Below are 15,150 nucleotides of genomic sequence, written 5' to 3' on the forward strand. Positions count from 1 at the left end.
ATAAAAAAAAAAAAAAAAAAAAATTAATTTTAAAAAAAAAAAAAAAAAAAAAAAAATAAAAAAAAAAAAAAAAAAAAAAAAAAAAAAAAAAAAAAAAAATTTAAAAAAAAAAAAAAAAAAAAAAAAATAAAAAAAAAAATTAAAAAAAAAAAAAAAAAAAAAAAAAAAAAAAAATATAAATAAAAAATAAAAAAAAAAAAAAATTAAAAAAAAAAAAATAATATTAATTATATATATATAAATAATAAAAAAAAAAATAAAAAAAAAAATAATAATTAAATAAAATTATAATTACTTAGATTAACTTTATATATAATAAATATCTCGAAGAATACTTTACGATACTTTATAGATAGTATAAGAAGTATATTAATATATTAATAGTAGTACTAAACCTTCGCTCTTATAACTCTATAAGTTATTAAATACTTATAATCGTTATTATTTCTACGTCTCTCGCTATAGCTAGTAAATATTTATTTTTATTTTAAAGATATACTTAGCTAAAAGAGCTTAATAGCTTCTCTTATTATTATTTCTATCTCTATTTATAAATAAAAGAAATATTAGATAATTAAGAGATTACGCTAATATATATTAAACTTCTTTTATTATTATTATATATATACTCTTATATATAACTCTTATATAATTTATATCGCGTTTTCTATTAGTTTACGCTAATATAAATATAAATAATATTTTTATAAGAGTTATATATATATTATAAATCTAATATTCTCTTATTATTAGACTATTATTCTCGTTATAGACTTATAGCTTACTCTAATAAGAATATTTATATTATTCTTCGAGTATAAAGCGATATAAATTTTAATTAATATATATTAAAGTATATAGTTAATATATATAACGACTTATTATATTAAGAAACTTTAATATAATATCGCTATCTTCGCCTCTTCTTTAATTACTTCTTTTATTATCTCTTATATTAGATCTTTTTATTATTTAATAAATTTTCTAAATAAAAAATTATTTCTTAATATAAGAGAATAGATAGATTAATATTAGATAATAGTAGTTATATATATAACTTCTAATAGTTATTTTTCTTATTATATATAATACTTTAACGCTTTAAAATTAGTTTATAAGCTTTTAATTATATTCGCTAAATCTTTTAATTATAATTTTATTCGCTTATCTAGATTTTCTACTATTATTACTTTCGTAATCTTTTTTATTTCTTAATTTCTCTTAATAATTATATCTTTAATTTTATCTTAGATATTAATTTATATAATTTCTTTATTTACTCGAAGTTCTTAATTATATCTTTAATATTTTTAAAATACTTTATTAATTTTTACGAAGCTTTATAAGATAGAAAGTCTTTCTAATTAATAAAATACTTAATCTCGCTCTTATAAACTCTTTTATCTAATATCTTATTAACTTTCTATTCTTTTTCTTTATTAATTAAGATTATTTATAACTTTAAATTATTATTATATAAATATTATAATTTTAATAGCGATATATAAAATATAAAATAAATTCTTCTATATCTAATAGAGAGATTTAATTTATAAATTTATAAATTTATTTTCTCTAATACTTTAAAAGATCTAAGTTATTTATAATCTAATTTCTTCTTTAATTATAAGATATATATATTTAAGCTTTATAATAGTACTTTATTTTCTTTTTTAAAGATTATAATTTTATAATTACTATTATAATACTTTATTTACTACTTTAACACTCGCTTTTATAATTCTTTTAAATACGATCTTATCTCTTATAATTATTTTATTCGCTCTATAATAAGCGATACTTTTTCTCTTAAGATTCTATTCTTAAAAGTATTTTTTAAATCTACTATATATCTTATTAATAGCTCTTATAAGATCTTATTAATATTTATATATATATTATTATTATATATAAATATCGCTATTAATAAGATCTTAAATTAATTATCTTATTTATAATTATAATATACTTATAGATAATATTTTAATATCTAATTTTATCTCTTAATCTAATTATTAATCTAAAGATAAAACGTATATTTAATTTACGCTTTATACTTAAATATTAATATAGCGTTATTTAAAACTTACTTATAAATAGAAAGTCTTAATCTAAAATTAAGTAGTTATATTATTATTAATTTTTATAATTTTAAATAAAATCTTTTTAATTTTAAAATCTAATAAATTAGAAGTTAAAATAATATTATAGTATTTAAAATATATATTTATATATTAAATACTCTTTTATTTAAGTTAATAACTTAGATATCTATAATAATAATATTATTTAATTACTTTATTAACGCTATAAGTTTAATTATAATAAATATACTATTATATTTCTATAGATTAAATTAATATTTCTAATTATAAAGCTTATTTCGTAAGATAAAGAGAAAATTATTATTATTATTCTCGCTATTATTTAATTTAATAATATTAAATCTTTTTAATAATATATTTATAAAGTTAAGTTTTTTTTTATAATATTTAATTAAAAAGTTATATAAAGTTAATTTTTTAATCTAACGAATTTACTTTATATTAAGCTTTTTTATTATTATAAAATAATATAAATTATTATAATCTAAGATTATATAAATAAAGTATTTACTATTTTATAAATAATATATTTAATTTTTAAATTCTAATATAATTATATAGAGCTTTTTATTATATATATTCTAGCGAGATTTAATATTTTTAAATTTATAGCTAAAAAAAGTAATAAAGTATTATTATTTATTCTCGCTTAATTAATTAAATATATTATTTATATTTATATTAAAAGTATTAATCTTTATAATAAGTAATACTTTCTAATTATAATATTTTAGTATAAATACGATAATAAATACTCGCTTAAGTTGTTACGAGCGTACCCTTGACACACCACTCAGCCCTATGGCCTAGTGCCTTGGCGGAGGCATCCCCTACTATATCATGTCTCCTTCCCACCTACATAGTTCGGTAGCCTTATTATCCTAGTTCTACCTCACCCATACTGGTATCGTATCTATGCTGGTCCTGACATTATAATAAGGCTCCTTCGTACCCCCCCGGCGAAGAGAAACTTAAACGGACATACTCGAGGATAGCAGAGTCTAAACAGCTACCGAATATTTCACTTTCTGCTCGGAGCAAGCGACCGAGCCTGATAAAGAAAACGCTGGGTATTTCTACCATACAGAAACCCCACCACACATTCAAATCATCAAATACCTACATCATTCGAAAGAACCTACATCAAACAACCTACATTATCAACGGTAGTCCAATCCATCAAAAAACGAGTCCCCTACATCGAATACAAGAAATCCTTCTCCGCTCCGCATCACCCACATTGAAATCGCCATAACTCACCGCTCCGTTCTTACCTACATTCAACACATCATAAATTCCGACTTAAACCCACCTACATCGACACCAAGATACTTCTTCCTTCCTTCCTTCCTTCCTTCCTTCCTTCCTTCCTCCCTACAGCAAACGTACGACCTCTTCACTGAGCATGTCGACAACACACATAGTGAGCCTGCTACAATGGCGACGGGAACAGCCCCGAAACGACACATATCGACCTCTTCACTGAGCATGTCGACAACACACATAGTGAGCCTGCTACCAAATGGCATTCAACACATTCAATTCTTTCCCTACCTCCCTACCAAACCTACGAATCGACAAGTGCATGACATGGCAAGGCTGAGTTGAGACAAAGGATGGAATGGAGGATGGATTTTTGATGGCAAGAGCATGGGAGACACAGGGCAAATCTACAGTGAAGCTCCCAGGCCAGGCTGCCAAAAGGTGTTGGAGGTGAATGCATGCGTTGGATTTACTTCAATTCTACCGAAGGACTATGGCAAGGAGAAGAACTCGGAGAATCTTGCTGGCACGCAGGCAAGATATGGCCAATATCTCCAGGATCTCTGCAGGACAATGTGAGTATGGCAGGCATGGATGGCACAGTCAAGACCAGCATGCGATCCGATGTTTTCGACTACTACCACTACACCTCGGCAAATCGTCTCCGGTCGAGGCCTACACGGACTATGGATGTTTGGAGACACAGGGCAAGCAATGGGCGTGCATCTCCGGTCTACCAGCCATGGGGGCCATGGCTATTTGAGAGGGGGGGGTAGTGTTACGAGCGTACCCTTGACACACCACTCAGCCCTATGGCCTAGTGCCTTGGCAGGAGGCATCCCCTACTATATTATGCCTCCTTCCCACCTACATAGTTCGGTAGCCTTATTATCCTAGTTCTACCTCACCTATATTAATATCGCACCTATGCTAGTCCTAACATAAGTATCTTAAAAGCCTTATATACTTTTTTATTAAATATAAAGAATAATCTAATCTTATCTTTCTTTACTTCTTAGATTAAGTTCGTTAAAGATATAGTTATTTATAAAAAATCTTATATAAATTATTAATAGAAGTTTATAAATTTTAGAAAAATTAAGATATTTTTAATTGGAAAGCTAGCTTTCTTCCTGTCGACAAGTTTTGAAAAGTATTGCTAAGATCTGAATCGAGAAAGCCAGGTACCTATTCGGGAAGTAACTAAATTTCTTGGCTACGAACATCAAATTTTATTAGTAATCTCACCTTTTTCTCCGTCTCTCTCCATTTCTTCTCTAAAAGAATTCTATCTCTACAAATTATGTCTCAGTTAACTCTTTTCGATTATAATATCTCTTCTTCTACTACTATACGTACTGCGAATCGTTATTAAAAAAAGCGTTAATAATAGGAAAATGAGTATACCCTCTCGCAATTACGCTCTCAAAATCAGCTATAATTTTAGAGAAATTAATAAAATCTAGCTCTCTCGCAATTACACTTTCAAAATCAGCTACAATTTCAGAGAAATTAATAGAATTCAGCTCTCTCGCAATTACACTTTCAAAATTAGCTATAATTTCAGAGAAATCAATAAAATCCATGCCAACGTCGAGATTCCACACTCTATAATATTATAATACGTTATTAAGTTTAGCCTGCAATACCTTATAGACCTTCTTAATACATATTCGAAGGCTTTAATAAATCATCTATTAGACTTCTCTCTAATCCTTCTCTTCGATATAGTAATCTCAAATTTCGCTATTAAGATTCTATATAACGTCTAACCTTTAACGTATAGAATTTACATCGAGATTACAGTCTCCTCACTTGGAAAGATTACGAGAATTCTATTCGTATTTAATAAAAATAGCGAGATAAAGAGCTTCGGGATACGGTAGAATAGCTGGAAGAAGCTCGGATTTTCAACGAACGGAATACTGTTCTGAAGCTATGTGACGATATTATCGATATCGTTACTACGAGTAAAGATAAGAACGACGAAGACGAGGACGACGAGGATAAGGACGGGATACGTCACGGGCAGTTACTTGACGCTCTCGAGGACGTATACTCTTGGGTATAGAGCGAGTCTCGCTTGGCCTTCTTAGAACGATTGGTATTTAATCGTAATACACATATCTACTCGGCGATATCTACTGTAATTCGATACGGTAATCATGAGGCTGTAGAGAATCTCATATATTCTGAGATTAATCGACGATATAATCTATTTCTTAGATATCGTTATGGGAAGAATTCGAAGATTTAATTAAATGTAGTACCGTAAACATATTTAATTATAGCGATGTTCTTAGAGTTTCCATAATACTTGGCTAGCTTTTCACTACTGGGTAGCCCGCGCCCTAGCACATATTAGACTCTAATTCTAGCTACTTAGTAATAGTCTTAATACGCGATAGCTTTATTTAAATATCGCGTTAATTTATTAAGAATCTTAGAAAGATAATCTTATTACTATTAGAACTAGTATAGATACGATATTAGTATAGATAAGATAGAACTAGAATAATAAGACTATCGAACTATATATATAGAAAGATATTAATTTTAACGACTTATAATTATTAGTTATAATATAACTAAGAGCTATAATTATATAGTTATAAGTAAATATAATTATAAATAATATAGTTATAGATAATAGTAGTTATAGATAATAGTAGTTATAGATAAAGTAGTTATAGATAATAATAGTTATAGATAATATAGTTATTAATAATAGTAATTATAGATAATATAGTTATAAAGAATAGCTATATAGTTATAGCTATAATATACTAGAGTAATTAGTTTACTTAGCGTATATATAAAACTAATACGCCTAGAAGACTAAGATATAACTTTTAAAGCAATCTGATTTACTATAGACCATAAGCTAAAATCGAATAACTCGAAGAAATGAATCTCTAGTAATTTAATAAGCGACTTTTTACATTTATATTAGGCCCATACCCACTACATAAAGTTCTTTTCTTATATTCTACCTATCTATATATACGATCTATTTACATAGTATTCATATATAGCCCTAACCCTAATTATATTAAGTATAGCCTATTATATTATTAATAGATTATAAGCTCGATTAGCTATTAATCGAGATTTTAGTCTTTCGCTATATCTATCTATTACCGCTATAGCTCTAAATACTAGAGAATATAGCCGATTTAAGAATTCCGTCGAAGAATACTCGAGGGTAAGGCTATAGTAGGCTGGGGAACGAGATTATTTATTCGCTAAATAGATAGCGTTAGTATTACTAACTAAGAGCCTTTCTTATCTAAAGAAAAAGAAAGAAGAGAGGAAAGAGAATCTTTTACTCGATTTGGACAATTTACTAATAGTCGATTTATTAGAGAAATTAGATAAGGAACTCATTAGCAAATTATACGTTAAAATAAAAGTTCTAAAGGACTTAAACTATTACCTATAGGTCTAGAATTACCGATAATTCCTCGAGGGACGTAGTATCTTTAAAATAGTGTTAGAGAAATTATTAATATCTACACGATTCGATAGAGAGCTAGTTAAACGATAAATTATTTTAAATAAATAAATCGCTATACTAATTAGAGATAATATTAATTAAAATTAAAAGAGTTATATCGCCTATCTTATTACTTTTAAGTTTATATAAGATAAGCTTTATTAAATTTATAAAATAAGTAGTAAAGAACGTCTTTTAATTATATTATAGAAGTTTCTTAGATATACTAAGTTAATAAATTAAACGATCGATTAAATAATAGTAGATTTACGAAATCTATAGAACGAAGTTATAAATCTAAATTTAGTCTATATATTATATAATCTTACTATAGCGACGATAATTATAAACGCTTATTAGAAAAGTAAGTTCGATATAACTAAATATAACTTAGAGATTAACGATAATCTTATTATCGAAATAGCTATAAAATATTTATAAATCGTGAAATAAGATAGATAGGCTAAGAATAAAGATCTATTTATATGTAATAAACGAAAGGGCTAGCTAGATTAAAGACTTTCTAGAAATATAAGTAAGATAGAATACTATAACTATAAGAAAATCGGGTATTACGAGAGAAAGTATTCGGATAATAAGAATAAAAAGGATAAAAACTATAGGGCGAAGAATTTAAATGGGCGAAATCGTAAATTAAAGGATCGATTAAAGAATTTAAAGATATCTAAAGATAGTAAATAAGAACGCTTAGATCGTATTATAGTAATAGCGAATAAATTAGATAGCGATAGTAATGTTAATAATATAAGTGATATATATAGTCGAAAGAAAGGCTTATAAATAGCTAGAAAAAAGCTAGAGTTTATAGATAGTATATTATTAGTAAAGAATTCCTCTATAATAGTAGATTTTTTAGAAGACAGTAGCTGGCTAATAGACTTCGAAGCGACTCGTCATATAATATTAAATAAGAAACTATTTACCGACTTATAGCCTTATTCGAAAGAAGTAGAATTCGATAATTAAGATAAGTTAATAGCGGTAGATAGAAGAATTATTCGAATTCGTATGAATAATTATATATAGATCATAATAGATGCTTTATATGTTTTAGAAATGGATAGTAACCTGCTATCTATTATAGCACTGGATCGAAAGAGTTTTAAGATACGATTCGAAAACCTATGTGTTAGAATCATTAATATATTCATAGGCGAGACGGTAGTAAGGGATTATGCGAGGAATAGCCTATATTAGTTGATTAAATCGACATCTGATAGAGCATTCGCTTTTAGAGAGTCGAGACCTTTTAATGAAAGTACACCTGCACCTACGAAATAAGGATAAGTCGATTATTTTCGACTAATGTATTAACGATTAGGCTATACTGAAGCGTATCGTCTAAAGGACCTACATCTCTACGCAAGAGGTATAGAGGAAATGAAACCATCGAAAGGATTTATAAGACTCATGCTTAGCCAGTTAGGCCTACCCATAAGCTTCTGATCAGAGACCGCAGTCTATGCAAATCATCTGAAAAATAGACTACCACATGGTAGCAGAGGGAGCAAGTCACCCTACGAACTATGGTTCAACAAGGAATCGAACCTGAGTCACGAAAAAGTCTTCGGTTGTCTATGCTTGGTTTATCTATCAAAAGAGAAACGAGAAAGTAAGCTACATGTTATGGCCTACCAGGGCATATATACCAGTTATCATTCATCCACTCAGTACCGGGTTTATGACCCTCGGAACAATCAATTCGAATGGCCTACGAATGTCCATTTTTATGAGAACCGCAAGGGAGTCCAACTAATGACTCTAACTTCGTTCCCAATAACCTACAACTCCATGCGAGCAGACATCGCCCCCACTCGCTGGAACGGTAACGACCTCAGTGACGCCTTCATCCAGGATAGCATTGAGACCGTATCTAGCGACGACGATGAGGAGGAGGACTATGAGAGGCCTACACCGAACATCACACCGTCGCCACGAATCGAAGAAATTAAAGATATACGGGATTTGTCGGTAACTCAACACTCGCTTACGCTAGTACTCATTCGGCCTAGTCATTAATATATGAAGGCCTTCTCTATATATAGAATTCTTCTTCTTAATAGATATTATTAAGATTATTATATCTAGTAATAAGTCTTATTATATAAGTAATTATATACTCTAATATTATTAATATTAATTAATATACTTTAATAATAATATATAGATTAATAAGATTATACTTTTAAAGAAAGTCTATTTCGATATCGTCGCGATACTTTATACGATTTTATATTACTTAATTAATTTCGCTTATTATAACGATTCGATTAAATAGAACTATAATTTCTATAATTTCTACGACTTCTACTTAGTAGAGAAAATATTTAGAAAATATTAAATATTATTAAGCTTTATACTATATTAATATATAATATATATTAAAATAAACTCTAAAGATAAGAAATCTAATTCTTTAGAGATATTATTAGATACTATAATTACGAATAAGCTAGAGAAACTATAAGAAGTTAAGCTATTAGATATTAAAGAGAAGCTCGAGAAATTCGTTTATTAAAGAATATAATAATATATAATATATAAATTTAGAATACTCTCTAACGTCTTTATTAACGACTTTACTCTATATATTAAAGAGAACTTCGAGATTCTTAGTAAGAACGTTATTATTAGTTTACGAGATTATTTATAAACTAATAAAGTCTATATTTAAAAAGAAAGAGGGATTTCCATAGTTTAAGTACTAATAAATATGATTTAGAAAGATATTCTATAGTTATCGAACGATTCATAGCCATCGAATAATAAAGAACGTCCTTTATTAAAGTAGTTTTAATCTTATTCTTCTTAGTAATAGCTAGTTTAGCTATAGTAATCGATTTAACCAATATAAAAACAATAGCCTTATCGATCGAAGAATACTACTCCTCTCTCCTTACAACCGCCTTATCAACTAGAGAATACTACTCCTCTCTCTTCGCAGCCACCTTATCAATTAATTATCGAGGATATCACTTCAGTCCACCCTCCCCTCACTTCAATTATCGAGGATACCACTTTAGTTTACTCTCCCTCACTTTAATTATCGAGGATATCACTTTAATTCACTCTCCCTTCACTTTAATTGTCGAGAATATTACTTTAATTCACCCTCCTCTTACTTTAAGCGATAACCCTCCACATCAACCTTAATAATAATAGCTTAAGAATATCACTACGCTTCTTCCCCCTTTATTACAAACTATAACCTAGATTACCGAGTCTCACACCTATTATTCTTATTCTATTAAGTTATTTAAGATAATAACCCTATCAATACGAGTCAACTCTCTATAGTTTCATATTCACGTACTATATCGACTCTTAGAGAGCCTACTTTCTCACTTAGCAATCTCGATCTACCTTTCGCCTCCCAGTATACTTATTTTCTTACTTCACTTTTCGCCTCTTAGTATACTTATTTTCTCGTCTCTTAACTCGCCTCTCCGCTTAGCTATATAAAGAAGCGAAAGACTATAAGTTAAGAATAAGTATAGAAAGTATATAAACGATATATTCTTAATATAGCTATCTAAGAATTTAACTATAAGAATTTATCTTTCTCTTATTATTACTAGAAATATATCTAGTATAATTAGATCTACGTCTATAATAAAGAAAGCAATTATAGCTATAGAAAGTATTATGAAGAAGAATTCGAAGAAGTAATATTTTAATAGTAGGCTAATAGTCTTATCTTTTTCGATTTTTGCTAGTATCGATAACTCAACACTCGCTTACGCTAGTACTCATTCGGCCTAGTTATTAATATATAAAGGCCTTCTCTATATATATAATTCTTCTTCTTTAGATATAGATATTATTAAGAATATTATATCTAGTAATTAGTCTTATTATATAAGTAACTATATACTCTAATATTATTAATAGAATTCTTAAGTAGAGAAAGAAGTTTCTATTAACTCTTTAGAGAATACGAATAATAGTAGAGATTCGAGACTAAGTAATTTAAATATATGCTAAAGTAAATCGAAATCTCCGCTAGATCTTCGCGAAGTTAGAGAGACTCTTAATATCTTAAGTAGTAAGGAAATAATAAATTAAGGAACGATATCTAAGATTAATATTTAATAATCTATTATATCTATATCTATCTCTAACTCTTTTAATCGTATTAAATAACGTCTTATATCTTAAATCGTCATCTATTCTAGAAGAACAAACTAAAGAGTTATATTAAAAGTTTACGTTATTTCTCTACTTTCTCTACTTTCTCTATAAAGATTTTTTCGAAGAGTAATATTAACTATTTACTCTATTATCTCTATCTTTCTAATAATTAAATAAAGAGAAAGTATTAATTTTAATAACTTATAGTTATTAGATATAATATAACTAAGAACTATAGCTATATAGTTATAGATAAATATAGCTATAGATAATATAGTTATAAGTAATAGTAGTTATAGATAATATAGTTATAAGTAATAGTAGTTATAGATAATATAGTTATTAGTAATAATAGTTATAGATAATATAGTTATAGATAATAGTTATATAGTTATAACTATAATATACTAGAGTAATTAATTTACTTAGCGTATATATAAAACTAACACGCCTGGAAGACTAAGATATAATTCTCGAAGTAATTCGATTTACTATAGGCCATAAGCCGAAATCGAATAACTTAAAGAGACGAATCTTTAGTGATTTGGCGAGCGACTTTTTATATTTATATTAAGCCTATATTTACTGCATAAAGTTCTTTCCTTATATTCTATCTATCTATATATGCGATTTATTTACATAGTATTCATATATAGCCCTAGCCCTAATTATATTAGATATAGCCTATCATATTACTAATAAAAGAAGGCATAATATAGTAGGGGATGCCTCCGCCAAGGCCCGCTAGCTATAGGGCTGAGTGGTGTGTTAAGGGTACGCTCGTAACACTACCCCCCTCTCAATAGCTATAGCCCCCATGGCTGGTAGACCGGAGATGCACGCCTATTGCTTGCCCTGTTTCTCCAAACATCTATAGCCCCTGCCGGCTTTGACTGGAGAAGATTTACCGGGGTGTAGCGGTAGCAGTCGAACATCGGATGGTTTCAATTCGTTCAAAAACATCATGTCCGAGGTTTTGCCGGATCGCATGCTGGTCTTAACTATGCCATGCCTGCCCCACATTATCCTTCAGAGATCTCAGCAAGATTCTTCGAATTCTTCTCCTTATCTAGTCTACTTATTATAGTCCTTCACTTTTTTTTATCTTCAACACCTACTAATAGCCTAGCCTGGGAGCTTTACTATAGATTTACCCTACGTCTTCTATACTCTTATTATTAAGTCCATTAATAGAATTAAAGAAAATTCAACGCATATATATATTATCCTTTAATATCTATTAGTAGCCTAGCCTAGAAGCTTTACTATAGATTTACCCTATATCTTCTATACTCTTACTATTAAGTTTATTCTCTATTCTATTCTTTATCTTAACTTATAGTTATCTTACTTCGTAGTACTATTTATTATATTTATTCGCCTTATAAATTTACCGCTTCGACTATCGATACTCTATAAACTTATTTATTTTAAGCTATTATAGCGAGTACTTAATAGTTAATAATCTAACTAATATAGACTACTTTCGTAACTTAAGTACTTATCGATTCGTAAGATTTAGTAGAGAGACTGAAAAGAAAGAATTAAATAACTTGAATGTTATTTAATAGTAGACTTATTATATATATTATCGATATACTTAATAAAGAGATTAATATATATTATTTTAAGACTATTCCCGTCGCCTTATAGTAGACTTACTATAGTATTATCGATATACTTAATAAAGAGATTATACGTTTACTATCTTTATAGTAGACTTACTATATAGAATTTATTAATTATTTCTTTCGATTCGCTAGCCGTACGAATAATCTAATATCTTATTTATCTCTCGACTACTATTTATCGAGTTCGATTCGCTATAAAATCGAGTTACTCGTCTAATGAGCTTACTTAGAGATATAATAACTTAACTTAATTTCTTAATAAAGTCTCTATTAGCGTATTTCTTTAAATTCGTCCGCTAATTCGAATAAAGTATATTCGATTATATTTCTCTTCGTCGAATATACGAAGAAGCTTTATTATAATATTAGAACTAGTATAAATATAATATTAATATAGATAAGATAGATAGAATAATAAGACTATCGAATTATATATATAGAAAGAAGATATAATATAATAGAGAATATCTTCGTTAAGACTCGCTAGTTATAGAATTAAATAGTATATTAAGAATACGCTCGTAATAATTACGATTAAAAATATATTTTAATAATTTTATATAAAATTAATAATTTAATAATACGCATAGTATTTTATATATATATTTCTAATATAACTCTTTTATTTTAAAATAGATTAATATATTATTTAAATATATTATATAAAAGATATCGATATATAATTTAAATATTTTATTTATATAAGCTTAAAAGATTATAAGAATATTTATAAGATTAAAAGATATTATTTAATATTCGAACTAGTTATAGCGAGTTCGAAAGATAATTTTTTACTTATCTCTCTTTTATACTCGTATTTTATAATATATATTATAAATATTAATTTTAATAAAGTACTTTATATATATAAATCTCTTTAAAGTCTTTAAGAGTAATAATAATAAGTAATTATTCTTAATAATTATTTTATTAAATTCTCGATAATTAATATATAATTATAGCGAGTCGTTTAATTTCTTAATAAATAGTACTAGCGAGTTAATCTAATTAATTAAAGATTAAATTTACTTTCTCTTAAATATAATATCTAGATAATTTCTAATCGCTACGAGTTTATTATATAATATATTATAAATTAAATTACTTCTAAGTAGCTTCTTAGATAGTAAATCGATTAAGTACTCGATCTAGTTATATATATTAAAACTATTAAATAACTCTTCTAAAAAGACTTCTAATAGATTCTTAAGTTATTTAAATATATTAGAGTTATTTAACTACGTAATATTATATTATATAGTTTTATTATAATTATTTATAAGATAGTAAGATCTCTTTTAATAAAACTACGTAGTAGCTATATAATTATAAGATTTAGATATATAGTTAATAAAATAGATAGATTAGTTACTAGATAAACTAATAACTAAAAAAAGAAGAAGAGAAAAGAGAACTCGTAAGTATTTAAGACTTTATTAAATATATTAAATACTTACTTTAGTTATATAGCTTATAGTCTAATAAGTAATATAAGCGAGCTTATTAATTCGCTTTAAGTACTTTTATTTTTATAACTATATTTCCTCTTAGAAGATTTAATTCTTAAATTTTATTATTATTATATCTTATAATTAAATATATATAAACTTATTAATATTATCTACGCTATCTATTATTAATTTAAATATAATTTAAATTAATATATACTATAATAGCGTATTTATATTATATATTCTAAGATCTTCTTAAATATATTATTATATTTATATACTAAATCGCGATAGTATCGCTATATATATTATTATTTTAATTAATAGAATATAGACGTAATACTATCTTATTACGATATACTATTATCGCTATTACTATATATTATTATTATATTATTACTTTATAATCGTAATAATCTTATTATAATAATCGTTAAAAGTCGCGCTAATAAGTATAAAAGACTTATTTTTAATTTAACTTTTATTCTTCTTAATAATAATATTAACGTTAACGCTATTATAAATAAGTATTTAATTCTTCTTTATATCTATTACTTTATTTTTATTTATTCTTATTATAATATCGCGATAGTAAGTTATATATTCTTATAATAATATAATATATATATTAGTTAAGATAATAGTTAAATAAGATTATAATTATTTAAATTAACTTTATATATAATAAGTATCTTAAAGAATACTTTACGATACTTTCTAGATAGTATAAAAAGTATATTAATATATTAATAATAATATTAAATCTTCGCTTTTATAATCTTACGAGTTATTAAATACTTATAATTATCGTAATCTCTACGCCTTACGCTATTATTAATAAATATTTATATTTATTTTAAAGATATACTTAGCTAAGAAGACTATTAGCCCCTTCTATCGCTACTTTTCTTATCGCTACTCTTCTTATTATTACTTCGAATATTATTTATAAATAAAAGAGATATTAAATAACTAAGAGGTTACGCTAACGTATACTAGTTCTCTTTTATTATTATTATATATATACTCTTATATATAATTCTTATATAATA

At 26.3% G+C, this 15,150-nt stretch overlaps 1 protein-coding gene across 1 annotated transcript; it reads left to right on the forward strand.

Moving 5' to 3' along the window:
* Positions 1-8,511: 8,511 nt before the first annotated feature.
* On the forward strand, positions 8,512-8,904 carry HO173_004088 (uncharacterized protein; the record flags this gene model as incomplete). Its single annotated transcript, XM_037306012.1, has 1 exon — positions 8,512-8,904. The coding sequence occupies one exon, from the start codon at positions 8,512-8,514 to the stop codon at positions 8,902-8,904; it is 393 nt and encodes a 130-aa protein (XP_037167205.1).
* Between the last annotated feature and the right edge of the window lie 6,246 nt (positions 8,905-15,150).

This window comes from Letharia columbiana, assembly GCF_014066305.1.
Source record: "Letharia columbiana isolate WasteWater2 chromosome Unknown Sc0000010_s0, whole genome shotgun sequence".
Lineage (NCBI taxonomy): Eukaryota > Fungi > Ascomycota > Lecanoromycetes > Lecanorales > Parmeliaceae > Letharia > Letharia columbiana.